Consider the following 26,053-nt stretch of genomic DNA (forward strand, 5'->3'; position numbering starts at 1 on the left):
TGATGTCGGCCCACCCTTTGCTGATATAACAGTTTCAACTCTTCTGGGAAGGCTTTCCACAAGGTTTAGGAGTGTGTTTAGTGGAATTTTTGACCATTCTTCCAGAAGCACATTTGTGAGGTCACACACTGATGTTGTGATGTTGTGAAGGCCTGGCTCTCAGTCTTGAGCTAATCTGAAGGCCACATGAAGTCTGGAGGTCTGTAGTGATTGACTCTGCAGAAAGTTGACAACTTCTGTGCTCTACGCACCTTAGCATCCGCTGACCCCACTCCATCATTTTACGTGGCCTACCACTTTGTGGCTGAGCTGCTGTCGTTCCCAATCGCTTCCACTTTGTTATAATACCACTGACAGTGGACTGTGGAATATTTAGGAGCGAGGAAATTTCACAACTAGACTTGTTGTACAGGTGGCATCCTATCAAAGTACCGCGCTGGAAATTTACCGAGCTCCTGAGAGCGACCCATTCTTTCACAAATGTTTGTAGAAACAGTCTGCATGCCTAGGTGCTTGATTTTACACACCTGGTTTCAATTATTTTGATGGGTGAGTGAATACTTTTGGCAATATAGTGTATGTGTTAACAAAAAAACAGCATAAAACAAACAGAGTGGACCAATACAGCTTTCCTGTGCTGTTCTAGTTAAATTATTAAACAGAGACCACTCATCTAGTAAAAATATACACAGCCAAGGGTTTCAAATGATGGCAAAGGAATACTCTCAGTCTAAATAGGTGACCTACTTCTTTTGCCACATCATTACTCTCACTTAGAACCTAATGAACCTGAGGTTCAATCTTGGATAAACCAAGCAGTGTAGATTTGGATCAGATCAGCTTTATGGCATGTTTAGAACAATCTCTCATGTACTTCAATGCAAGGGATGTTTTAAATCATGAATATGATCAGACTTCACCACCTGGGATATAATCAGCTGAATGGCTGGACATCCGAGAAACTTTCACTATCGCATATTTTTGTCCTTTATACTTCGATTAAGCCAACTTTGTTGACAGGATACAGACGGGTGACTGTGTCCTCACCTTGTTGCCAGTCCCAGCACAGCAGATGCCTAGAGCCATGGCTGCCCCACAGCGTACATGAGGGTTGTAGCTCTCTGACAAAAGAGACACCACACTGGGACACTGCTCAGGGGTCCTGAAGAAACAAAGAGAGGGAAAAAACAAATAGCAGAGAGTTAGGATGGTGGATGATGAACTGTGAGGGCTCCGTCCTAATCTCTTTGATTATCATAGCTATGTTTCCTGCTCCATTTCCTAATAGCATAGAAAATAGGATTAAATATTCCAAACTACCACACTTTTCTACCCAAGCCCACAAAACTACATAGGTTAGAAGCTTCATTTGAGATCTGGCTGAGATTTTTTCCTCAATCATCAGAGTATATCATTTTACAGCTTGGAGCACAAGACTCACATGCACTATTATCATACATTATCTAAAGATGACAAAGAAATGTAAGCTTGTTGATCAAACCACCAAACAGATCCCAAATCTATTTTGAGAAACTCTGATGCCACAGATGGATTTCCTCTAAAAACTGCAAACTTGCTGCTTTTTTTCCTTCATTGCATACTGTGAGTGCCTACGTGTTATCCATGTCATCAGATGTATGAGAGAGTGAGAACATGGAAAGTCTGTAGAGACTTAGGCAAACCATATAAATCAATCTATTGGTTCACAATTGGATGGCAGCAAAAGCTTCGACTCTGCTCGTGGTACACAGAAATGAAACATTCCTCTGTCAGTACTGTGTAAGGTTACAAGTCAACAGGTTACCAAGATTTAGGACCACACACAGGTATTAGACAATTTAAGTCAACTTAAAGGTTCTTATTCCACATACAGGCACAAGTTAGGTACATACAGTAATTAGAATTTGTTTATGTAATGTATGTTGCCAGGTGAAAATAGAAAGTATCCATGTAGTTCATAGTGATTTCATTTAAATGATTCAAAAGTCAGCAAAGTTTTAAGAAAAATAAGGGGGTGAAGTTACATCCGTTGGAATGGAGTAATCTTATTTAAAATAAAAAAAAATAGGATGAGTGTGTTGTAGAGAGTACTTGGTGCTTTAAATTTCAAAGAAAGGTTTGCCTCAGCTTAGGAAGCTTTTGAGAATAGAAAGAATAGAAAATATCAAATTCCACCCAATTAGAGACGAGAAGCAAAAATCATCAACACTTTTTTTTTGGGAAACTCCTCCCAAACAGACTGCTGTGGTTTCTTTCTCAGACTAAAATGATCATGATCTAGTTAAAAACAGTGAAATACAACAAAACATTCTTCTGACATCTGATTGAACCAATATTAAGGCTCGGTTTTACTGGGTTTTGTTTTCAGCCTGTGTATTGATAATCTCTATCTGCCTTTGAATCCATCTGCAATCTGGATAATCCTGATGTAGAGTTTGTGCTGAGCCTCTAATTCTTATCTAGATCAAGATCTAGATAACTTTTCAATTACACCCACAGGAGAGTGACTAGAGTGTAATCTATTCTGGTGGTTCTGATGATACGCTTCAATCCACACCCTAATGTGAACCAGACCCACAAGCACTGAAACAAATGGGTTATTTAGGTTTTATTTCTAAACTGACTGCACCTGATCAACATTTAGTTTGTGAGCTGGGGTTTAGAAGCCCTTAATATCTGCCTATGCTTTAGCTGCAAAGGCAGATGTTCCATCCACCATAGGACAAAAAACACAAGTGTGTTGTCGGTGGATTAGTCACTGAACTCTGAGAGTAGCTTGAGGTACAACTTTTGAAAACATTTCAGTTTTCTTCTAAAAGCATTATATAAAAAGCAAACTGAAACAAAATAGAAACATTTACCTTAAAGCTTAACAAAGGTTATACTAGTAAATCTTCAGACTACACCCAACCTTCTACAGATATTTGAATCTGAAAATCTCTGATTTCTTGAGGCAAGGATGACCAACACATCCATCATGACCTGAAGACAATTAACCCTTCTGCAGTGCAGTTCTGCTCCAGTACTTGGCTCTTTTATTACACAAACACATTTTTTTGACTTTATGAGTCCTGTGTGCCAAGAATTATTTACCTAAAGGATCTGAAAACCCCCATGACCTTCACTAGACTAGTTAATGTACTGTATGACCATATGTGCATGCGTCATATTTGCTATGATGAGTGGCAAGAGGCCTATATAGCTGCAAGCTAATAACTCCCCCTGTCTACAGCAGGGGTTCTCAACATTTTCAGCCTGTAACTCCAAAAATAAAGATGCCAGAGACCAGGGACCCTTAATGTACCTGAATGTTGCTGAAACACTGTTTAACACAGCCATGCAAATTCAAAAATAGTCATGTGTAGGCTCACTTTTTTTAATTCTTTATTCTAAGTTCTGAAAGGCAGACATCAGGACACATCATATACATGGAAAAGTAACTGAGTTTACTCTGCAATTCAGTCTTTTCTTTTTCTTATTTAAGTCTAAGGAACTAAGCAACATGGGAGAGGTAAAGTGTGCACATAAGATCAACCAATGATACACCATAAATAGTCTCTAGAGGCGGAAAAGTAAAAAACACAACAACCACATTGTAGTTGGCTAAGATTAGATAGCTTTTGGATGGTCACCTCCACAAAATCTGTCTGAATGGGTCTGACATATTTAACCCAGTTGGTGCATAGTTTAACAAAAACATCTGCTGGCTCACATATTAAGGATATTTAAACATTAGCTTACTTTGAATTCAGCATAAATCTCGCCAAATGACCATGATTCTTTATTTTATATCCAACTAGTTTTATTTGTATATATTTTATCTAAAATATGTTAAATATACAAATTTAAATCATTTTAAAATATTCTTTGTTTTTGGAGGGCATCTGGAGACTCCCCTCACAGCATCTTGTAACCCTAAAGGGGGTCCTGACCCCCACATTGAGAACCAATGGTCTACAGAACCGCAGCGATAGACAGAAGTAACACACACAGAACATAGAAAACAATACAGCTTAGCTAAATTAATTATAGCTGTATTTTGACACATGAAATGTGACTGCAGCAGGAAATAATACATTCACATCACCAGGAAATCTAATTTGTTTGCTTAGTGTCTGTGAAAACCTGTTACACAAAGGCAAAATAAAATTAACCTGGACTATTTCAAGGCAAAGGCTGCATGGCTTTAATAGTTAACATATTCATTTTAACAAAATATCTAAGAAAATCAAACAAATTTGAAAAAGGAAAATTGTTCTTCAATGGTGAAAATTTGTATACATATCATGATAACACTTGCAGTGGTGTCACAGTTACAACTAACAATTTCCAGAGCAGCTTGACCGTGCAAAGTAATAAAATCTTAGAACAAAAGTTGCAAAACACAGCAGCTGGACTGACTACCCTGCAGTTTCTGAATGATATCAAAGTGTTCTGGGATTACAGGACAAAAATGAAGATCAAGTAGAGCCAATAAAGATCTGTGATGCTATTGTTTGCCTAAGTTTATAAGGGAGCAAGCATGCTTCTCTCTTAACTGGGAGAGGAAAGAGATCCAAGTGGGGATTACTGGCTGCATTTCTCACATTTTCTTGTGAAGAGAAGATCTGCTCACTCTTCTCTGGTTAAACTCTTGGGACTGCTTATTTCTAGATCTTTAAATATATTACACATAAGAGCAATGAGTGCACATTCATGGATAGCACCTTTTGACTTCTTTTACCAAAAACATAAAAAAAAAAAAAAAACACAAATACACTCTATATTTCCAACGTATTAATGTTGTGAAAAACAGAATTGCATTTTAGAGACAGCCTATATGGTGTGCAAGTAACACACTACATGGACCACTGCAACAACCCCCACTACTGTCCGCTTCATATGGAGAACAGAAAGTGACAAATATAAACAGTGGGACGGCTGTGTTGAGGGAAATTACCTCCCTGAACCACTGGCGTGTTGCCAGCATGAAGACATTCATCTGTTTGGTACAGAGACTGACTCGCGGGTAAGACAGAGGGAAGGGAGGGGAAAAGCGTGAGCCGAACAAGACTGGAAAGAGTGTGAGCTGATCACAGGCAGTGAGAGAGTGAGGGGCAGCAGATGGGAATGGGAGAGAGGCGGAACAGCCGCAGCAGCTGAAAGTTTTAAACCTGTGATCGCAGTATGTGATGCGGAGCGAGACTGGGGGTTCCTCCAACATGTGGGAGCAAAACAATTTCCACATCATGGACCGCTTAAGCCAGAGACAGATTTAGGTTTGGCCGCTGAAGGAAGGTGTTCTCTGTCACGTTCTTATTTGGGTAGGGAGGAAACATAAAGAGGCAATAGGAGAGTTTAAAGGTTTAACTATGGAGGTTTGTAAAGCTATAAATGCACTGGACATGAAGCTGAATTTTTCCACCAGTGCAAGACACTCGCTTTAGTGTTTATGGAAGTTGAGACGTGGCGGCCCGGAAAAATTCTTCAACAGTAAAACGACAACAGGGAACTTAAAAGTTAAGCAGACATCGCCTTCTGGAGCAGGTAAGAGATCTAGTCAAAAAAAAAAAAAAAAAAAAAAAAAAATCAAGATAATTCTAAATTACAATTTAAACAATTTTTTTTTAGAAATGCATGGTGTTGTCCTTTTGAGTTTATAGGTGGAGTAAGTTTGAGAGTGAGAAAAATCATGCAACTTTCACCTTAAACCTCAGGAAGAGTTATTAGATTGATCCTTTGGGCACCAAACAAATTTTTCTCTACTTGAAAAAAAAAAACGTCTTAAAAAAATCAGAGGAAACACTTAACTGGAAAAACATAACTGTTTTGTAATTAATGCTTAATGTAAGGAAATTTCCAACCATAATGTGGAAATTATGTGTGCCAAAGCACCTTAAAGCAAAAAGTTACTTCATTTTGGTTACTATAAATAGTTCTTGAATGTGCTATTTAGTTACAAAAATTAAGTCTTACAGGTTTCCTTGAACAAATCTGTTTGTTTCTTTAAGTGATTGGATTGCAGTCCCTGAAAAAGTGAGGACCCCAGCTAATACGTCACAGAGGAAATACTTGTCGTGTGGGGATTGTTACCATCAGTGGATTTTTTTTTCTTGGACCTTTTGGATTTATCAGCTGTTATCTCAGTTTGTACAAAGGATGAAGCATCCTGTGCACTGACCAGTCCGAACCTGTGTCCGTGCCTGTGGGACCAAGTGACCATGCTGACCAAGCATCCTTCACCAGAAAGATCAGAGCCCAAAGCCACGCTACGGCCTGCTGTAAGCTCTGCAGCACCATGTCTCAAGCAGTCACTGCTCCTCTCCAGACCAACAGCTCACAGGCAGGAGAAGTGCCTGGGGTTCAGCTGAGATGGGCTGCTCTGCTTATTGTCATGGTCATCATCCCCACTATTGGAGGAAACATCCTGGTCATTCTTGCTGTGTCACTGGAGAGAAAGCTGCAGAACGCCACCAACTACTTTCTGATGTCACTCGCTGTGGCTGATCTGTTGGTGGGACTCCTAGTGATGCCCATTGCCCTCGTCACTATTCTCTACAGTAAGTTCAGCAGGTTGATAAACTGACTGTTGTATCAATGAAACAATCTAGTGTGATCAGAAAAGGAATAATTGTTTGATTCTAACAAGAAAATAAGTGGTTTACAAAACCCAGTAAACTCCTTCTTACAAATGCTGAAGAAAACATGTTTTAAAGTGAGTGTAAGAGCAATTAAGTGTCTGTGGAGTGGGGGTTTAATAAACTCAAGATGTTTCAAAGTTTCCTCCTTTCACTGGAGGATTTATTAGCCTTTCTTATCTGTAGAGAAAAACATTCTGACAGGTAGCAAAGGAGGATAAAAAATGGTTTGTAAACAACACCAGATAAAATCATGATCATCTCTAAACAAATTATTCAACATGAAATATAACAAGATGGTTGATAATAAACATCCTACTTCCTCTGTTAGGACTACTGTAGCAGTAGCACAGCGTGTCCAGATTGTCTTGTTTAGGGGGATCATTATCACTAGGCATAATGTAAACAAGCAGCTGATTTACAGTCAGTCCTGTCACACTGTTGTGTGAAGACACCTGCATATCCTCCATGTTTTCAAAAGCCTCTATTTAGCATTGACTTTATTTCACTGGCAGATACCGCACCATATCAAATGTTTGTCTCACACATTATGGTCAACTATATTGTGTCACAAGGCTTTCTATAATCTTGTCTCTCTTAAACATCTGGTTTGGCACAAGAGTAGGTAAGCACAAGTTAACTGTCACAAAGCTTTAGTCCACATGAGCTTTTCATAGGTTTTGCAATTAGTTTACTATTATGCTGTCTCTTGTATTAACTATATTTGCATCTGTGCATATGCCATGTACAGTCAGGTACATTCTTTTGTAGAGAATTAATGCAGTAAAATTAATTAGTGACCTGTAAAGGCATAGCTTTAAATAACATTACTACTTCTCAGTGTCAGCTCGGGAACTGAAAGTTCATAAAGTCACCTAACTACCCTATAAACTGAATGCTCGATTGCTTTAGGCAGGACAGATGCCACAAGACCTACTAGTGTCCTCCTGGACATGAATATTTGCATCAAATGCATTAAAGGGGGGGTTTTGCAGAGAAATCATGAGAAAAGAGTAGCCGTAGGCTGATGTGTTATGTGGCGGGGTGTTCTCTGGTGCAATGACTTGGCAAACTACACAGGGGATTGAATTAGAGGTGCTTGATTATAGCAAAATGATATTTGATTGATATTAAGACCATGATTATTAAACACGATTACTAACTGTTTTTAAAACTTAATCCGTGCACAAGTATCAAATGATACGGCCTCAAATCGGCAGTGACTGCTTTGTAACATACAGAGACAAGGTTTCTTGGTTTGATCTGTTTCATAAGGACAGGCTCTATAGAGGAAAGGTTGACAAGATAAGTAGTCAAGAAAATGATTACTAACGCACATCAATTAAAAAAAAAAACATGAATTGCTCTTCATTTTACAGGGTACTGGTCATACTTTACAGTGGTGGTTAACTTACTGATCGCACTGATCTAGGGAATATTATCTTATTTACATTAAGACAAATGAAATAAAGTATTGCATGTGCAAATAATCTTTGTGATTTAAAACTGTTCCTTGTGAAGAAAGTTTGACAGAAACCTCAAGAAGGGTCAGAACAACTTTATGAAGTGACTCAGGATAAAAGCATTGTTCAAAAACTTAAATATTCTTGTTATTAAAAACAAAGTTTGCGCTTTTACTTTAAAGTTCATTCAGGATGTATTACCGCACCTTACAATCTTGGCAGGGACATATTGGTAGGCAGGATGCATGCAGTTAATCTGTTTTGGGATACTTTTTCTGCCTTTTCAGTCTCTGTTCTTCATGGAGTATGAATACTCATTCAGCGGTTTCAGACTGAGCTACGCTCTCTGTGTTGTTCGTGACGAGTAAACTGAAATGTTTAATTCACTGTTTAGTAAAAACATGAGCATTTAGTGCATTCAGGTACATCACTGGGACCACTCACTGTGCTTTAAAGGGAGGGCAAATTCCGTCATACACATTACAAGAGTGTTTCACAACACATGGAACAGTCACCATTGAGCCCCAATTATCTTTTTTTTTTGTGATTGTGGAAGGCTAAAATTGTAATCACTACTTGAAATTCACTTAATTGCCTAACACTAGATGTAATGTCCATAGGTATTATTGTAGGTTAAGCATTTTGAAATCTGTGATAAAGTTGTATCAAGATGACTGATATCAAAGAAACATCTAAATGTCATCTAAAAAAAAAAACCTAGAACACTAGACTGAGATGTAACTGGATTACAGTAACACTTAGGTGGACTTCCATTCATTTTCCACATCTGCCTGACAGATGAATTTAAAGCAAACAGAGAAAACCTTAAAAATGTAAAAGATCTGCTTGTTTAAAGTATGAGCTAAACTGTTGTAAACTTAAAAAACAGAGCTTCGTGACTACGACCATTTAAGATGTTTTTTAAAACCAGACGATTATTCTGCTCCCCGAAGTGATCCTCATCATTATGCTGCCGAGTGATGACTGTGTCTGGGTTTACATCTCCACGCAAGCCAAATTAAATATCATTTTCCCCATCTTTCTATTTCCTATTGTTTACTTCAGAGGGGCTGTGGGTCAGAGGATTTTTTTGTGCTCTAATATGTAATGTTTTCTTGGATGGCAGTAATTTTTTGCTAGGTGATAAATAAAAGCATCAATAAAGAATACAAGAATACATCTGTGCAAAGCCCTTTGTGCCTATATACCTACTGTATATCCAGATACTCATAACCTTGCATGAAACCATGAATATTTGGTGACAACTGGTGAAAAAGAAAAGGCAATTTCCACTATAAGTCAAAAGAACATGGTTTGGGCCATTGCTCGGATGTGGCACATGACCAACTGCGATGGAAACACGGGTGAGAGAAAGGGAAAAGTAGCATGACGCCAGAAAGTTGCTTGTTAATTTTGTTGATGTTTCCTTATACAGCTACTCGCAAGTTAGGCTGTTTATTGAATTTGGCGTGGGACTAAACATTCTATAAACAGGTACAGAGAGTCTACTCTGTGAAGGGATTATGTGTTTGTCATTGAATAAGTCTTCCAGAAGAAACCTAAAAGTAAACCATGACTCAAAATTTCCCTCAAGTGTGACAAGAAAACGACACAAGTAGAAAAAGGAGGCTTAACTAAAGAAAATTTGGTAAACTGACAATAAACACTGGTGGAGAAAAGTCTTCAGCACATCTTCATAAATGGGGATGATTGATTCTTTTTTGGACAGAAAATTGGTTCTTTTCAAAGAGTTTGAGGGAGCTACTGTGTGTAAATATATTACCACCACAAGCAGAAGAAACAGTAAATCATGCTAAATGACTAATTTCCTTCTCATCTCTTTTAGATTCCAACTGGCCTCTTCCCGAATCTCTCTGCCCCATTTGGCTGTTCCTCGATGTGCTGTTTTCTACCGCATCCATCATGCATCTCTGTGCCATTTCACTGGATCGCTACATTGCCATCAAGAAGCCAATCCAGCACAGCCAGTACAAATCTAGAGCCAAAGCAATGCTAAAAATTGCACTGGTGTGGCTCATATCTATTGGTGAGCATTAAGACGTCCTCCACTCAATATAAATTGTATTTCAGTGAAGCATTAAGAGACTCATGAAAAAAGTAAGTCCTTTTGTATTTCTAGAGTGTAGTCTAGTTCAACAAAGAGTATAAAAGTGTGTCCAGTTTTCAGACAAATAAAGTTACAGTCTGTCTGATGGAGTTGGTTTCATTTGACCCACATTTCATGATCAAAGCCAGATAATCATTGGGTAGAGAGAAAACAGCACTTAACTCAGGTGAAAGCAGATGGGTTTTTTCTGTAAATGTATACTCAGTACTCTGTTTAACAGAGTTCATGGCAGGCCATGGCTGAAGAGGAAATGCTGCATCTAGAATCTGTCTTTTTAATCCTGACACTAGCCTTTCATGAAAAAAGATTATACAGACTTTCTCAAACTACCATAATCATTAAATGAGAATATAGCCAAGGAAAGTCTTCACTCAAATAGAAAATATATGATATAGTAGCTTGTGTTAAGATAAATTGTGATAAAACATTTTCTCACAGTAACTATTATCATTTTGCAGGTATTGCAATCCCAATCCCGATTAAAGGGCTTAAGAACCAGCATCATCCCAACAACATTACCTTTAACAGTAACCACACATGCCTGCTGAAAACGGACACTTTCAGAGAGTTCATCATGTTTGGCTCCTTGGTTGCGTTCTTCATTCCTCTGACCATCATGATGGTCATCTACCTACTGACTGTTCAAGCTTTGCGCAAAAAGGTTTATTTGCTCAAGTCCAAGGTGGCTCAGCGCTTTAGCTACCCAACAGTCTCCACAGTTTTCAAAAGGGAGCAGGCTTTCACTCCATCTGAAGATGCACAGTTGAACATGCTGGATAACAGAATTTCATGGATGCGAGAAAAAACAGTTGCAGGAACACTAAACTCCCCTACAGAAGATGACTTGTCCTTTCGGAGAATGTCAACTATGGGCAAGAAGTCGATGCAGACTCTGAGCAATGAGCAGCGTGCCTCAAAGGTGCTCGGCATAGTCTTCCTCCTGTTTGTAGTCATGTGGTGCCCGTTCTTTATTACCAATATCACCTCTGTGCTTTGCACCAGCTGTAACCCTCATTTAATTTCCCGCCTTATGGAGATTTTTGTTTGGGTTGGTTACGTGTCATCAGGCATCAACCCATTGGTTTACACCTTATTCAACAAGACTTTCAGGGAAGCATTCTCACGTTACATCACCTGTAACTACAAGACCTGTGCTAGTCACAGACCAGGAAGGCAACCAACAGCATCTTGTGCAGATCGGACCCATACAAGGATTTCATTCAAATCTTCCATGGCAGAGAACTCTAAACTGTTCATGAAGAGAGGAATGAAGAATGGCATTGGAGCAGTGAGCTACCAAAGTCCCCTCAGGTGTCATCAAGAACCTGTACAACCATCCAGTGGTGTTGTGTTAGACACAATGCTTCTGACTGAGACTGTAACTGAGAAGCACGAGGAATATGTTAGCTGTGTATAGAGATAGCTGACAAACAAATCAAGGTGAAGGTGAAGCTCTAAATATTTCAGATTTTGATGCAGACATTCTATCTCTGTAAAGACAAAGGCTAGCCTCTCAACATAAGGATCTGCTATTGACATCAATTTAAATGACAAATCTTAAAGTGCCAGTGTAAAAACAGAATTTAACCTGTTGCTGTCCAATTTGCTGCCATTTGTTTACATCATTTTTTTCATTTAAGTAAAATAGGTCGATATTCCATAACCACATAAAACACTTACTACTTTACCACAAGAAAGCCATATTAAACTGTTATCTATAAAAAAAAACAGCACAGGAGTCCATAGCATTTGAGAAAGGGGTTTACATTTTCAAACATTAAGACTCTACTGACATGGAGTGACCTGTAACAGGTCAAAGAAGGACAAGTAAAAAGAAAAGAACAGGTGAGTATACTATGAAAGTGTTGAAGTGCCTCTATCAAAGTTACACAAATAGTTGCAGCCTTGAGACAAAAATATCAGAAATAATGAGAGAACAATAACCTGGTTACCCTAAATAAGGTTTAGAATACTTTCCTATGCTGCTTGCTCATTGCTTTTGGAAAATTTAAAATATGCTGTTAAAAAATTCAGACAACAAGCTACTGTAGCATAAACAGACTTTTTTGCACTGTTGAAACAATACTTCTTGTACATGCTAGACCTTTAGAAAGTCATCTTGCATGTGTTCTTCAGTCTAATGTTTTGATATGGATAAAGGTTTTGATTTTTAAAAAATGACATAAAAAAGAACAAAACAGTCCAAATTAACAGAAAATAAATGCTCAATAAAAATGATTCTGTGTTGCTGTGTTGAAAGAAAACAGTTTCTTAGCATCATGGCTACTTCACTGTTTACATCTGCACTCATGTTCATTCATTCACTCTCTTGACTCAGCTTTGACAAAATGACAACATTGATGATAAGATAAGATAAGGTAGTAAATACGAGAATGATAGCAAGTAAAGGCAATCTGGGATATTGTCATCTTGGGATTAATTTTTACAGCCCTGTTATGTTAACATCCACAGTTTGGGTAGTGAAAATTTCATAGACCACAAAATAAAATGATATCAAATCAAGTTCAGAAAATACAGACTTGCTTTGATTGGGATAATAAGATACAAGACTTGGATCAGCCTCCACAATGTTGGTATGTGAGTAAGGAGTGTGTCAGCATTTTATTGTTAACTAGACTGACACCGTCTCTCTGTTTATTGTTAACGAACAGAAAGTGTTGATCTTGGATGAACTGCACAGACTCCAGACATTTGAACACAAAGCTGTGTGGTTACTGGCTGTAAGTGTGGATGTTAGAGGACAGGAGGGAGTTATCATTGAGCTATTAGGGTGAGAGGCTGGAAGAGAGACAGCCAACTGACTCATTACAGTTCAACACTCTTTCTAAACAGTGAAGATTTATGCAAAGTTTATCTAACAGTCAATTGATCCTGCAGAACATCACACAGCCTCTTTTGGGCGTAAAAAAAAATGTACACCCTGAACACACTGGCCAGGGGGGTCTGTTTTACTCTGCTCTGGATTCTGATTGTTTAATCCATGTTGGTGTAAGAGGGTTAAAATCCTATAATTGCAAAGAAAGACAATAAGAGTGGCAATGACAAGTCTATCTTTCACTTACTAAAAAAATACCATTATTTAAGACATCAACGGTTGTTTTTTCTTTGGAACAGTCAATCTGGGTTCTTTGATTACTGTGCAGGGTCTAATATATCTACTAGGGCTGAACAATTTTGGAAAAAATATCTTATTTGGATTTTTTTGACTTATTGCAAATTTGATATGAATTGTTGTACTGAAATGGAATGATCACTTTTATGTCATTATCAATATTATCAAGTAAAACAGTTTGTTTTTTTGGGGGGGAAAATTGATTTTTTGCATGATGTTTAGAGCATCATCTGCTTTTTAAATAAAAACGACATTGCAAAGGTTCACAAAATAGCAATGCCATGTGCATATTATACTACTAAGGTGCAGTCGTAATGACCATTTGTCAGAGACGTGAGTATTTTTGATTGGTCCGAAACCAATTAGATTTGAACAGTTTGTAAGAAGCACAGTAAATTAGATTTCAAAATAAATGAGAAAACTCTGGCATTCACAATAATTTTATGACAGGATCTACACTGATGTAAATGGGTAAAAGTGTTAAATTTTGTGTTTACACAGACCGCTGAACTATAGATTGAGGGTAAACTTACAACAGCACTTTTGTCCAAGAACTTAATGCTTTAAAAAGATGGTGTTTGTTGCGTGTAAAAAACTTTACAAGGTTAAGATGAGAGTGATAAAAGTATTATCCTTACCTGAACAAGATGAAGCCAATTGATTCAACAGCAGCCCTTCTGACATCATCGTTCACATCACTCACCTGAACAAAGATAGGCAAAGCTGTCAGACAACGGACACTGTACCTGTGATTCCTAAATTTCAGTTAACCTCAATAGAATTGGTCCCTCCTAACTGATAGTGTAAAGCATTGCTGTACTATCACATCATGGTTAAGCTGGTTTAAGGTGCCACCTACAGGACAACAAGTAATTCACACCTCAGTGCTTTGGTAGATCTATTAGTAACTTCATGCTTCAATGGAAGACATATTTATGAAACTGTAGAATATAATGTCAGCTTTTTTCTTTTTCCATTGAAAAGTTTGCAAAGTTAACCAAAAACTGAAAACATGCAGTAATGATAACTGCTTTAGATTTGAATAAAAGGGATGGGATTAAGAAATAGGACGTATAAGATCTGGTACAGCTTTGAATGGGAATAGAGAAAAAAAAAAACCTTATGTAGTACATTAAGTCTCGTTGCCAGCTTTTGCTGCATTGCCAGCAGGATAAACCTGTCATACAGCAGTGAAATGAAGTGTAGAGAAGAACGCCAAACAGGAAACACTCACAGCGACATGAAGCAGGCGTCGGATAGCTTTGTTGTTCCCAGAGCCACAGTAGGCCATGCCCACTGTGTACATACCAGAGCGCCGCAGGATGGGATCCTGCCGTGGACAATGAAAGAAAGCAGAGCTTTGAGATGGAGTCTGGATAAACAACTACGGTCACCATTATAGAGCCATTTCCCATATGAAGCTCTTACACATAAATTCCTGGTACAGTGAACAGACGGAGAGCTTAACTTCTTAGATTAATTAAACATAATATGTAAGACTTTACATTTCAAGTCTTTTTGATTCCACATCATTTATGTTATGATATACACAGGCTGTTTAATATTAAAAATACAGAAAAATTCAAATTTCCTGTTGTTTGATAATAAAACAGCTCTGAGCCCACTGAGTATGTGATGTGTTTTTGATTGCTTTTAGTCTTACTTTGTCTCTGCAGAGGCTCTCAATGAGGGCATCAGCCTCCTCCATGCGTCCATACATGACCAGAGCAATTCCAACTGCCAGACCACGCAAAATCTTCTCATGCTGCGTCTCCTGAGCATAGCCTACCATGTCCTCAATGGCCTGGGCAGACTTGGAGCCCAGCATGACCAGACCCAGGGCCAGGCCAGCAGCTTCACCTAAGAGGTTACATGTCATTGTCAGTATAGTGTCTTTTTTCCTTTTCTTAATTTTTACAGGTGCACAAAAAATGATCTTTGTCATTGCATATCTAACAACTTGTTTCTTCTGTATGTTCAGCTAGATTGCAGCCTTATTATAATCAGCACCTTGTAATCTTTTACTTCCAAAGGTTCTAGTATCTCTGTACAATGTTAATCAATTTTTTACCTGGACAAATAAAATTAATAGGGAAACTACGAATAAACATAAAAATGGCAGAGTTGGTTACTTTTAAAAAACAAAGAAGTAAGGACCTGTTAGCCTCACTGCAAAATACAAACACTTTGTTTAAAGCCTACACACCAGTAACGGCATCATCCTGGTACAAGTTAGACTTCAGGAGGTCATAAACATCTTGTCTGGCTGTGCCCAACGCAGCCAAACCAAGACCCAAAGCACCACCATGACGGACAATCTGCAAAAGACAAGAGGAAAACAGGCTTTTAAGGATGACTCCTTAAAACACACTGCCAACAGATTTGGAGCATAAGCCACACACCTCAACTTCAGGTTTTTAATTTTGACATTCCTCTCATGAGAAATATGCTGATAGACCAAATATCTTGACTGAACCAGCATTTCAAAAACATTTGAAATACTCACATCGTTACTGGCATTTTTGAGCTGACTGAGCAGGTAGTCAATGATGTCCCCTCCATGATTGGCATGAATGAGTCCTAGGGCGTACAAGCCTCCTCCCTCCTGGTAGGCTGAGCCAGGCGAGGTGTCTTTGGGCAAATAGGTGGCCATTAATTGGAGAGCCTCCTTCTCATGACCCTGAAAAAAATCATGTAATAATCAAAATTTTACCTGGAATAAAACCTTAAACATTTCTGATCTTCATTATTTTATCATTAATGAAGTGTTGAAAATCTACCTTGTGTATGACACCCAGACTTGCTGTTGCTGTGAACTTTGCCCAATTGGTGGCTCTTGCAAGCCATTCCAAGTTTTCTCTACAATAACAAAGAAAAAAAAAGGTGTGAATTTTACCCTAGGTATTGATGTGTTTCACTACTTAATGCAACTCTGGCACACACACATATCTTTTATAACAGGACAGTTACCTAAGGAACTGGTCGCTTGTTGTTCCCATGTGCATGAAAGAGTTTGCTATTACTGTGGCTGTGTGGCATACCGAATTTCGGACTGCATCCTGGAGACAAGAGAAAAATATGCAGTATGTGTGTAAATAAAACCTAAACAGCACGCAACAGTAAAGAATACAATCTGCGGCTGAAGACAGTTTTCTCTTAATTAAACCATTCATGTTTTTCACCAACGTTACCTTTGTGTTTTTGAGGATCATTAGATCTGTGTTGTTATTTCGAATTAGGAATTGCAAGTGCAGCTCAATGGCCATCTCCCCGCTCAGGATTTTAATCATCTTGGCATTCTGATCTTTGGGCTCATCTTTCTGCAAAAACACAGAAGCAATGTGATCAACTTAAAACCTGAAATGTTTCTATACCTAAAGAAAATTTACATGCACCTGGTATCACAAAAATGTAACAGTTAAAAATATCTCAATAACTTACAGTTTCTGCTGGCTTTCCGGCAGGAGAGCTGCCAGCCTTTTCATCCGTCTCCATAGCATCACTGTAAGACAAGAAACAATTTCTACTGTAAGAAGGCATCGCAAATAATCAAACGTACAGCTTCAGCTAGCAATCCTTGGTTTCATAACATTGTTATATAAGGATCGTAATGCTATACAACAGAAAGACTGTCATCAAACCTTCAGCATCACTTAAAGCTTTGCATAAAGTTCAAACAGATTTTTCTCAAAGTTTTAATCAAAACAATTTTACAGTTGGAAAGCTGACATAATCTTTGTAAACATGAAACAAGATCCATTACTTCAGGCTAGAAATTAGAGTACTTTATGTTCATTTCTTGCCTACCTGTCTTTGTCTGGTGTGGGCACAGTGCCTGTGTTAGTGGAGCCTGGCACTGAAGGGATAGGTGTTCCAACGGTCCTCAGGTTCTGGATGACAGAGGAGAGGAACTGCTGGCTGGCACTCTCATAAAGATCAAAGCAGATCTGATAGGCCATCAGCAGGTTGTCCTCCTTTACCAGCTTCTCCAGGATGTCACTCACAGCCTGCGGGTCATCCAGGAATATCAGGCACTAGAGAGACAAAGAGAAAACAAAATGCAAATAAATATTTACTACATATTCAGAAAAGAGGAGGACTAGAACTACTTCTATCTGCTTAATAGGATGTCAAACTGAGACACATTTTTTAGTTTTAGTTGGACTTATAGGGCACTTTGGAGGGTATATTTTGTGATCCTACAGAACTGTTCTACATTTGAGAGTTGTTGTTATTATGTGGCTTGCACTGAATTGTTACATTAGCCAATTATTTCAAGGAGCTGATGAATTCAGTGTTTCAAATATCAGATTGTTACCTGACAGACATTGATGAAATCAGGCTTCTCCAAGTTCATGTAGAGTTTAACCAACACGCGCAGCACCTCATTGCGAAACTTCTTGTTCTGCATGAGAGACATGCAGACCTTCAGGCTGTAGGCAAGGAGGCCACTCACGTCATTCTGCAAGACAGGAGAGAGAATAAATGTTATATACAATAACAAGGCAGGAACAGTGTGCTGGATTTTGTAAAATACTTCAAGCTATTCTGGGGAATATTGTAGCCGGCAGTTGATTTTTTTCAGCAAATCAAGCTAATCATGTCTCTAAATCACAACAGCTGATTACCGACTCCAAGATGGTCTTCTCAAACATATCAAGCCTCCTGGTTTCCAGGGCGATGCCAATAGCTTGCTTGTACTTGTGATCATCAAGGCAACGCAGGAACATCTTGTTGACAATGCCCTCGAGACGGGGGTCAATGCTTTTCTTCTCCTCATCCTCTGGCAGCTCTGCATTCTCTACCCGCAGCTTGGTGTAGTGATCAATGCATTTGGCTAGCAACACACACAGAAAGGTATATGACATAAGTCAGTGATCTAGCATATAATTATACCTTCATGTCAACTTGAAAGCGCGACTCTACTAAAAAGCCCATGTAAGTTTATACAGAATAGATAGGAATATATAATTTCCATTTATGTTATATACTAAGTTCTATCAGTGCCATTGTTGTTTTGAATTACAGAAAGGTTATAACATCTAATACTAAAAAGTAAATAAACAGATCTGTCATGTATGTAATTGCTATGTCCTCTGGTATTTTTATGTCTTCACAGATATTCTAAGGATGATTAATGTTGCTTCAAGGCCCCAGGTCAAGCTGCAAAGTCAGGAATGGGGACTTCAGGAGTCTCTTCTATCTTTCTGGGTTGACAGTCAAAATTCACCCTACTGGGTTATATAAGAGGTTTTTTGTTCTTCAGTCGAGGTTGTTTCTTCACAGGCTGTGTGTCTATGAACCTCCAGAATTTCTCAACAATTGACGATAGTCTGTGTTCTCATATTTGGGTTAAGGTTGCCTTAAATGCATAAAAAGGTTGAACTACTATGGGCCACGTTAGGATTCTAGCTACAACCTCACCAAGTGTTGTCAAAGTCTCTCCTTGGCCAAGACAAAGTAAACAGATCAACATAAACCATCCGAGTCTCCTGCGTCTCATTTCATAGTAATTTCAATAATTTGATCATCAATGCCAATAACATCAAGTGTAGTTTTTTTTCTGATCACTCACCAATAATGGTCTCCACATATTCAGAATCATCCGTAACATTGAAGAGCTCTCCAGCACCAAGAGCATAGTTCAGAGATTCCTCAAAGGCTCCAAGATGGTAGAAAACCTTGGAGGCCACCAGGGCAGCAAATGCTCTACTCCGAAAGGTCTCATCTTCATACAACACCTCACTGTGAGAAGACAACAGATTCAAATGACTGAAAAATACTGTTTGCAATGATTTTAGACCACCAGGTATATTTTTAAGCTAAAGCAAAATTTTCCCACCATTAGAGAGACAAAATCTGACTACAAGCTGGAACAATGGCAAAGAAATTCTATATTTATCAATGCAGTCAATTAGAAAATAAACCTATTTAATTATAGACTTTGTAATTAATTAAGCACATATGTTAGAAACTTGAGAAAGACTGCATTACTGGTAGATTTGAGGATAATAGTAACAAAACATTCAGAAAGGACATGCTTCTGAATGGCATCAAAACGTTCTACTATAGCTTTTGAAACAGAAGAAGTTGAGACCAATAACAGATTGACTCACTAGTCAATCTAGGATGGTATTCATTTGTAGAATATGGATTATCCATTAAACTATAAAAATAAAGGGTACAGAGAATTTTTACATGTGTTCGATCAGTTACAAAGCCACTTCAGCCAGCTGTGTAATGACAGTGTGATTATTCTGCATACATGTTTTGATCACATTTTCACCACTTGTGGTTAATGAGTAATAATTAATGGAAAATTATGACAGCTAAGTTCTAATATCTATGTTTACTGATGATTATCAGGGGTACTTACATTTTATCAACTGATCCTGAAATTTCAGCCCAGAAGTCATTCACAATGGAGTCTAGCTTGTGAAGAGCAAACTCCTACAAATGAAACAAGATATTATATGTACAAATGCAAATACATAATTCCCAAGTTATTTTTTGTTATATAGCAGTTTTGCCATATATTACTAATTCCATCCATCTGTATATTAATAGTTGTGTTTCAGAAAAGAGTAAAACAGCTCAGTGAATTATGGTTGATAGAATATACACAGTTTTATATTTTACATGCACGTTGACAGCGTGATAACAGACATTTTAATAGGGCTGCATGACATTATACATATGATATCTGTATCGGCAGGCATGACCATTTCTGCTGATATTTACATCTGATATTTGGCTATAAAAATCTGCTTATATCAGTTGTAAATATTGTCTGTATGAACATTAAATGAGTTTTAGGCTGCATCAACAGATCTTTGTCAGCTGAAGACTTTTTCTTTACTCATCACATTCCTTAAACTTTAAACTTAACTTGTGTGTTTCAAGGACTAACGGTTTCTGGAACTACATTAGAACATCAGTATTGTAAAAAAAATAATTAGTAAATAATATGTTAATATCAGACAAGAAATCAATATCATGCATCCCAAATTTCTAACAGTTAGTATATAACAATCCCGTATTATTAAATGCAGGTTTGAAAACAAAACAAAACAAAACAAAACAAAAATTTTTATTTGACATGATCTTTCATTGGCTTTGAATTGGAGTTTTTTATTTTCACGCAACTGGTCCACAGGACAGAGCTCTTACCTTGAGCTGTGGCTCCTCCTCATCAAGGAGTGAAATAATTCCAGCTTTAAAAGAGGGAGAAATACAGTTTCATTAGTGGTTAACGTCCATAACTTTTATTTACTTTCCAAACAAATATCTTACGCAAAAGTTTACTCCAAAGTTTTTTTTTCTAATAACTTAACACAACGCCCTACATGAATGCGCTACATTTCTAAATTGACTAGGAAGTCACTTCAGTTGAGATTAACTTACATACGTACACGCACCAAAAATGGATAGCATTTCCTGATACAAGCTCCAGTGTATTCACAATCATTAAACTTAAATTGTATGAGTCCATCTTCAGAACGTTCAAAAATGGTTCAAGAAATGTGGAATTACTCAAATACTGGGAGGCTAGTGGTGTTTCAGAACTGGTCCAACTAAGCAGATGGCAAATCACGATAAGGGACAAAAACGAAAATGGGAACAAACGTATTTTACCAGATATATTATTATTAGTCCCTTGTAAAAGCCAAATTGAACTTGAAGACCATGATATCAAAGCTGACTAGCGAGGATACTATAGGTTTATGGTGCTAAAAAAAAAAAAAAAAAAGAAAAAACAAGGACTGATGGCGTTAGGGTTACATTACATTGTTATCCCAGCACATCAAACGAATAGAACCAAATGAAATAATTATTAATATTAGACAAGAAACAGTTATTACGTTCATTTTTTTCTGAGATATAACTGTGTTTATTTCATGGCAGTTACCGGTTGACGGCTAACTGACAACTGCTAAGTTAGCTATGTGACTCAGCTAATTCAATGGCCGGTAGCTGCAGTTGCGGCTAACAAAATAAATGAACTTTCCCCAACTTACCGGCAGATGTAATCATATTTGACTATGTTTGCCCTCCTTAGCCCCACGAAGGTGGTTCAATGGTGAAATCCCGTGCCTTGTGTGGAGATATTATGCGTTAGGAGATTTTTAGTAACAGAAATGAACAACAGTAACACCAAGCACAGCCGTTGCTAACCTCTTTTTGTCCAGTATCGCAAGTCCCCTCCTGAAGGACCTCTTGCATGGCTGGCCTTTTTGAAGCCTGATAAATAATACACCAAAGTATTAAAATTACAATTTCGAGTTTGAGTTTTGACATTTTTTCCTGTTAAGTTACGATTTTTAACGCCAAATTACAAGTTCTTGAAACTCTTGTGAGGAATTAAAAAAATGTACCGTTCGTCCCATTTATTTATGGACAGGCCACTGATTAGACGACTTGACGTGAATCAGTCCTTTAGCCTTTCTGTCTGTGCATCTTCACATGAACATGGAGTCATGGTTGGTAATTAGTGAAAGAAATGTTAATATCAGGCTGGTAATGAAAGAACATCTTACAACGGAGTAATAATAAACAAACGCCAGTTTCTCTCTTGTGTTTAATTGCTTAAAAAAATGCTGTGATAACCCATTTCAACCAAACATGAAACTCAAGGTTTTAAATTGTTTATTTACATGTTGAATGTGTAGACTCTGGTCTCATAAATACACAAGAAGTGAATATTAGATCAGATAATGCTATTTTGGTAGCGCTGTTCTAAGGCATATAATTGCAATATATGAAAGCAGATTATACAAGACTTGAAAATGGCTGGATAAAACTTCTGGGCAAGATAAAATAACATGCTGGGGCCCTTAGCCTGGGGCCCTTACTGTTCCCCACTTAAGGCCCTTGTGCTATAGTTTGATGTAAAGATGTAGGTATTTCTGAAACAGATTAACAAATCAGTCAACAAAACTATATTTATCTGTTGTCGATTGTCAAATTAGCACAAAACTGGTGACACAGCTATAGGAATCTTGAGTTGTGTGAACAGTAAGTTCTCCAGCCCTATGCTGGATAAGGCTTTTGGTGTGAGCTTTCAAGTGGGTCCACAATGAATCAACCTGTACAAAAATGACATGGATATATCGAGGCCTCCGTCCAACATGGAATAGATGAAAGATAGAAAAGCTGATGTTAAGTAATGTGACATAGTTTTATATCCAACAGGTTAAAGGTTACTTGAAACAGACAAACAAAAGGCAACATATTCCTTCAAAAAAAAAATCATGTCAGTTCAGAGTAGGAAATATGGAGCACCAAGAATGAACACTGTAATATTTAATAAGGCTCTGTAGCACAGTAGGCTTTTCTCTTCACAGTTATCACAGGTTTGTTTGCAGTGATATGCCTGCAGTCTCTGGTCATGAGGTCACATATCAGCTGCCTTCTCCAGCTGATTCCCCTTTCGCAGTAGGTCCAGATGAAGAACCAGTTTTCAGAGGGATACACTCTTCCATACTTCCAGTTTCACCTAAAACAAGAAACAATTATCATTGCTGAGCATCAAGTTAATCAACATCAGTGACAAAAGTTGGTCCCAGATTGGTCCAACTGAGGTATTTCTCTGCTTCATGAGCAAAGTATAAACATAAGTTGCCTATCATGGCTTGATGGTCTGATTACACTAATCTGATCCAAAGAGAAGCCCATGAAGAGTGGATGTTTTTGTCAGTCTTTTCACCCTGTAATAGAATGCATCCATTCCTCAGTCAAACTGAGCTATGGGATGATGCTGCTACCTCTTCGCCTGCTGCTTGAAGAGTTGATGGGCTGGCTTCTTTCTCCTCCTCTCTGAGGCCAGAGCAAACATTGTAATGGCCAGAAAAGCGGCTTCCCTCTATCCCTGGTATTATCTGGAAGGCAATAATAGGCCTTTAACAATTTGGCAGCTTATCTAAAGGCTTGATTGTTTCATGAATGCTTCCTTTGTTCCCCAGCCTTTGCAACCAAGCCTGGGAGGGAATGAGTGTATAAAAAATTTGGATGGAGTTACATGGATTGACCTACATAACATAGTGGTATTCAATCCACTAAAGAAAGGAACTGACCCTGTAACTCAAGACTGGTAGATAACCAGAATCTTATTAGTAGTGAAGGTATTATCCATACTATGATCACATTTGATGTGCTTATATTTTTCTCTATACCTACTGGGTACGTCTACAATCTCTTAAGCCATATTTTTTCATTAAGTCCACAGATCAGTTGTGTTTTGCACACAAAATGAGTGTTTGTTTCCTTTTGTATAATATTTAATGCACCTGCTGTCCTGGTTAAACACACTAGAGTCCAAACTTCATGTTAACAAAAATCTGACCTGCCAAAGTATTTGGAAGAAAAGAGGATTTAGGCAAACAGACAAGACCATGTTTGCTTCATCCTGCACTATTTACAGGAACCACGTCATGTTTGCTTTGAGTTTACTCGCTTTAACTACTTAATGGACGATGCATGTTATTACACCTGCTGTTTGAGATGAGTCTATCACTCTGCAGATGTTTTTCTTGATGCTGCTTATCATTGCGTCTGTCTCGGGGATGAAACAGCCGACCCACACTGTCTCTGGTGAATGTTTGTGGAAAACAGAGCGGATCAGACACTCCAGGATTTGCGCACATTGAAGCGTCTCAGCACTTTCCTGTCTGGTGCGTATTAATCCAATCAGAGCTGGCCGGGCGATTTTGGCACGTTTCGTACGCGCCTTCACGTCCTTTAAGATCTCCTTTAGGCACCGTTCGTTTGAATGTATGCTGAGAAATGTCTGTCTGAAGATGAATATTATGAGAGGAGAGTCTATAGTTCGCTTTTTGCTGTAAATATTCAGCCTCCTGGCTGCTTTTCTCTGAGCGTTGCCACCGCGCTGCTGCTCCGTGTCCTGCTTTCCGGGGCTGGCCTTTGAATCCATATCATTCGGCCTCGTTGTTAAAGGGATATCATTGCCTTTAGGAGTCTCTGTGTCGCTGCAAATTCCACCTGCATTGTCGACGTGGATGCCTGACAGGGAGGACGCGGGATATCCGTTTCTGTCGGTCAGACTGCCAGGAAACATGTCCCGGATGAACTCCTGCAATGTTGAGTTGCTGTCACCTTCCACCTCTTTGCTTTCACACGCGTCACCCACCAGAAAAATCTTCTCTTTACCTCCGATTAGGGCGACAATTCTCTGAAACTCCTTCTCCTCCTCGGGAACAGTGTCCTCAGGGGACGCCGTGTCTGCCATCCTTGCGCAATCACGTAAACGAGGATCCGGTTTATTTACTAATGACCGTAAAGCCAATCACTGCCACCTCTGTGACCGGTGAAGTACAGAAAAAGTTCCTAACGGTCAGCGGGAACACCCGTAGAGGGTGTTGTAAAAAGCCGGCGTCGATTTTTATTGGTTGTTCAGGTCAGTGGGCGGTGCTTACTCTCACGAAAGCCATGCTAGCCGGTAATAAAGTTAACCATTAACAGATAAATAAACACCAGAATTAATGACAGCGCTATTTTATCACAGCTATGTTGAATTCAAGAACAATAAAACCGCTGTTTGTCATTTTCTTAATTTAGATCATCTATGTAATGCCTGTGCACACGGTGGATGATGCAATCAGGGTGTGAAGGTCACTCTTTATTTAACAATTCTCGTGGAAAAGTGTCCATTCTTCCCTCCAATATCGTAGATTCAAGGCTTCCTTTAAACAAACCCCTTGAACAGAGATTAATATAAGCACCAATTTCAACACAAGTTCTTCAATTCTCAAACATGCTTTCTACTTAATTGCAACTTCAGCTTCTTCACTTCATTCTAAGATCAAAAATGCCTTTCACTATGAGACCCTCAACCCTTCATCAGAGGTCTGTGGAAAATCCTAATCCTTTAATCCACTTATGTCCCTCCTTAAATTAAAATCTGCTGTCAGACTGAAATTCCACTGAGTTCATTAGCTGAAAGATAAATTACTACATAACTACAACCAAAGAGTGCCTGTGGACTTGCCTGATTGTTTACAGATGAAGAAATGATAAAGTCTGACCAAAGCCAATACCTTTCAGCCTTTGAACTTTAGACTAGCTCAGCATTGATTAGCTGGTAGGTGTGTTCTTCGTTCACTTGCTTCATCAGGTTAATGGAGTCCAACAGACTGACTGAGGCCACTCTTCACCAATTATGATCAAACACATGTGTTTATATGTTTATATGTGTTTATATGTGTTTAACATGTGTTTATAGACATACTACACACACTTCAACACACTTCCTAAAAAGTTACAAGGTAAAGTTTTAACCATTTCTAACATACCTTAGACTGATTTGATGAACAGAACAACTACAGTGCATTCAGGAAGTACTGACCCCCCTTTACTTTTTCAGATTTGTTATGTTTCAGCCTGATGCTATGATTGAAAAAAATCAGTTTTATTCTTATTAATAAATATAAAAGTGACCGTCATAATTCTTAAATGGAAAAATGTTGGCACAACCAGGACTCTTCCAAGAGCTGGTCACCCAGCTAGGCTGAGCAATCTGTGGAAAAAGGGCCTTAGTAAGAGAGGTGACCAAGAACCTGATGGTCACTCTGACTGAGCTCCAGAAATCCTATGTTGAGATGGGACAAAGTTCCAGAAAGACAAGCATCACTGCAGCCTTCCACTTATCTGGGCTTATGGGAGAGAGGCCTCTCCTCAGTTTAAAACATGTGAAAGC

The 26,053-nt window shown here is 38.4% G+C and overlaps 3 protein-coding genes across 5 annotated transcripts in view; 1 reads left to right on the forward strand and 2 right to left on the reverse strand.

The window, feature by feature from the left end:
- Window positions 1-21,559, reverse strand: part of psmd1 (proteasome 26S subunit, non-ATPase 1) — a 35,048-nt gene extending 13,489 nt beyond the window's left edge. Inside the window, exons 1-18 of one of the 2 annotated variants that reach the window (XM_041791011.1) lie at window positions 21,517-21,559; window positions 21,360-21,435; window positions 20,512-20,555; window positions 19,718-19,791; window positions 18,917-19,086; window positions 17,970-18,178; window positions 17,660-17,803; window positions 17,149-17,375; window positions 16,783-16,843; window positions 16,533-16,661; window positions 16,312-16,400; window positions 16,122-16,200; window positions 15,848-16,021; window positions 15,548-15,659; window positions 15,005-15,201; window positions 14,576-14,671; window positions 13,980-14,044; window positions 1,048-1,162 (exon numbers count right to left, since the gene is read on the reverse strand). In XM_041791011.1, coding sequence (XP_041646945.1) covers window positions 1,048-1,162; window positions 13,980-14,044; window positions 14,576-14,671; window positions 15,005-15,201; window positions 15,548-15,659; window positions 15,848-16,021; window positions 16,122-16,200; window positions 16,312-16,400; window positions 16,533-16,661; window positions 16,783-16,843; window positions 17,149-17,375; window positions 17,660-17,803; window positions 17,970-18,178; window positions 18,917-19,086; window positions 19,718-19,791; window positions 20,512-20,555; window positions 21,360-21,375 — 2,001 coding nt within the window. In that variant the 5' untranslated portion in view covers window positions 21,376-21,435; window positions 21,517-21,559. The other variant, XM_041791009.1, reaches the window with a different exon arrangement.
- Window positions 4,424-13,973, forward strand: htr2b (5-hydroxytryptamine (serotonin) receptor 2B, G protein-coupled). Its single transcript, XM_041791012.1, has 4 exons — window positions 4,424-5,526; window positions 5,991-6,539; window positions 9,927-10,127; window positions 10,667-13,973. The coding sequence occupies exons 2-4, from the start codon at window positions 6,278-6,280 to the stop codon at window positions 11,623-11,625; spliced, it is 1,422 nt and encodes a 473-aa protein (XP_041646946.1). The 5' UTR covers window positions 4,424-5,526; window positions 5,991-6,277; the 3' UTR covers window positions 11,626-13,973.
- A 411-nt stretch (window positions 21,560-21,970) lies between the features above and the next one.
- Window positions 21,971-24,654, reverse strand: LOC121511903 (uncharacterized protein C2orf72). Of its 2 annotated transcripts, XM_041790759.1 has the most exons (3): window positions 23,830-24,654; window positions 23,106-23,219; window positions 21,971-22,837 (listed from the first exon to the last, which is right to left on the reverse strand). In XM_041790759.1, the coding sequence occupies exons 1-3, from the start codon at window positions 24,584-24,586 to the stop codon at window positions 22,743-22,745; spliced, it is 966 nt and encodes a 321-aa protein (XP_041646693.1). In that variant the 5' UTR covers window positions 24,587-24,654; the 3' UTR covers window positions 21,971-22,742. The 2 variants fall into 2 exon arrangements, with proteins under 2 accessions (XP_041646693.1, XP_041646694.1); XM_041790760.1 differs by lacking the exon at window positions 23,106-23,219.
- Between the last annotated feature and the right edge of the window lie 1,399 nt (window positions 24,655-26,053).

The sequence above is a fragment of the Cheilinus undulatus genome, linkage group 7 (assembly GCF_018320785.1).
Source record: "Cheilinus undulatus linkage group 7, ASM1832078v1, whole genome shotgun sequence".
Lineage (NCBI taxonomy): Eukaryota > Metazoa > Chordata > Actinopteri > Labriformes > Labridae > Cheilinus > Cheilinus undulatus.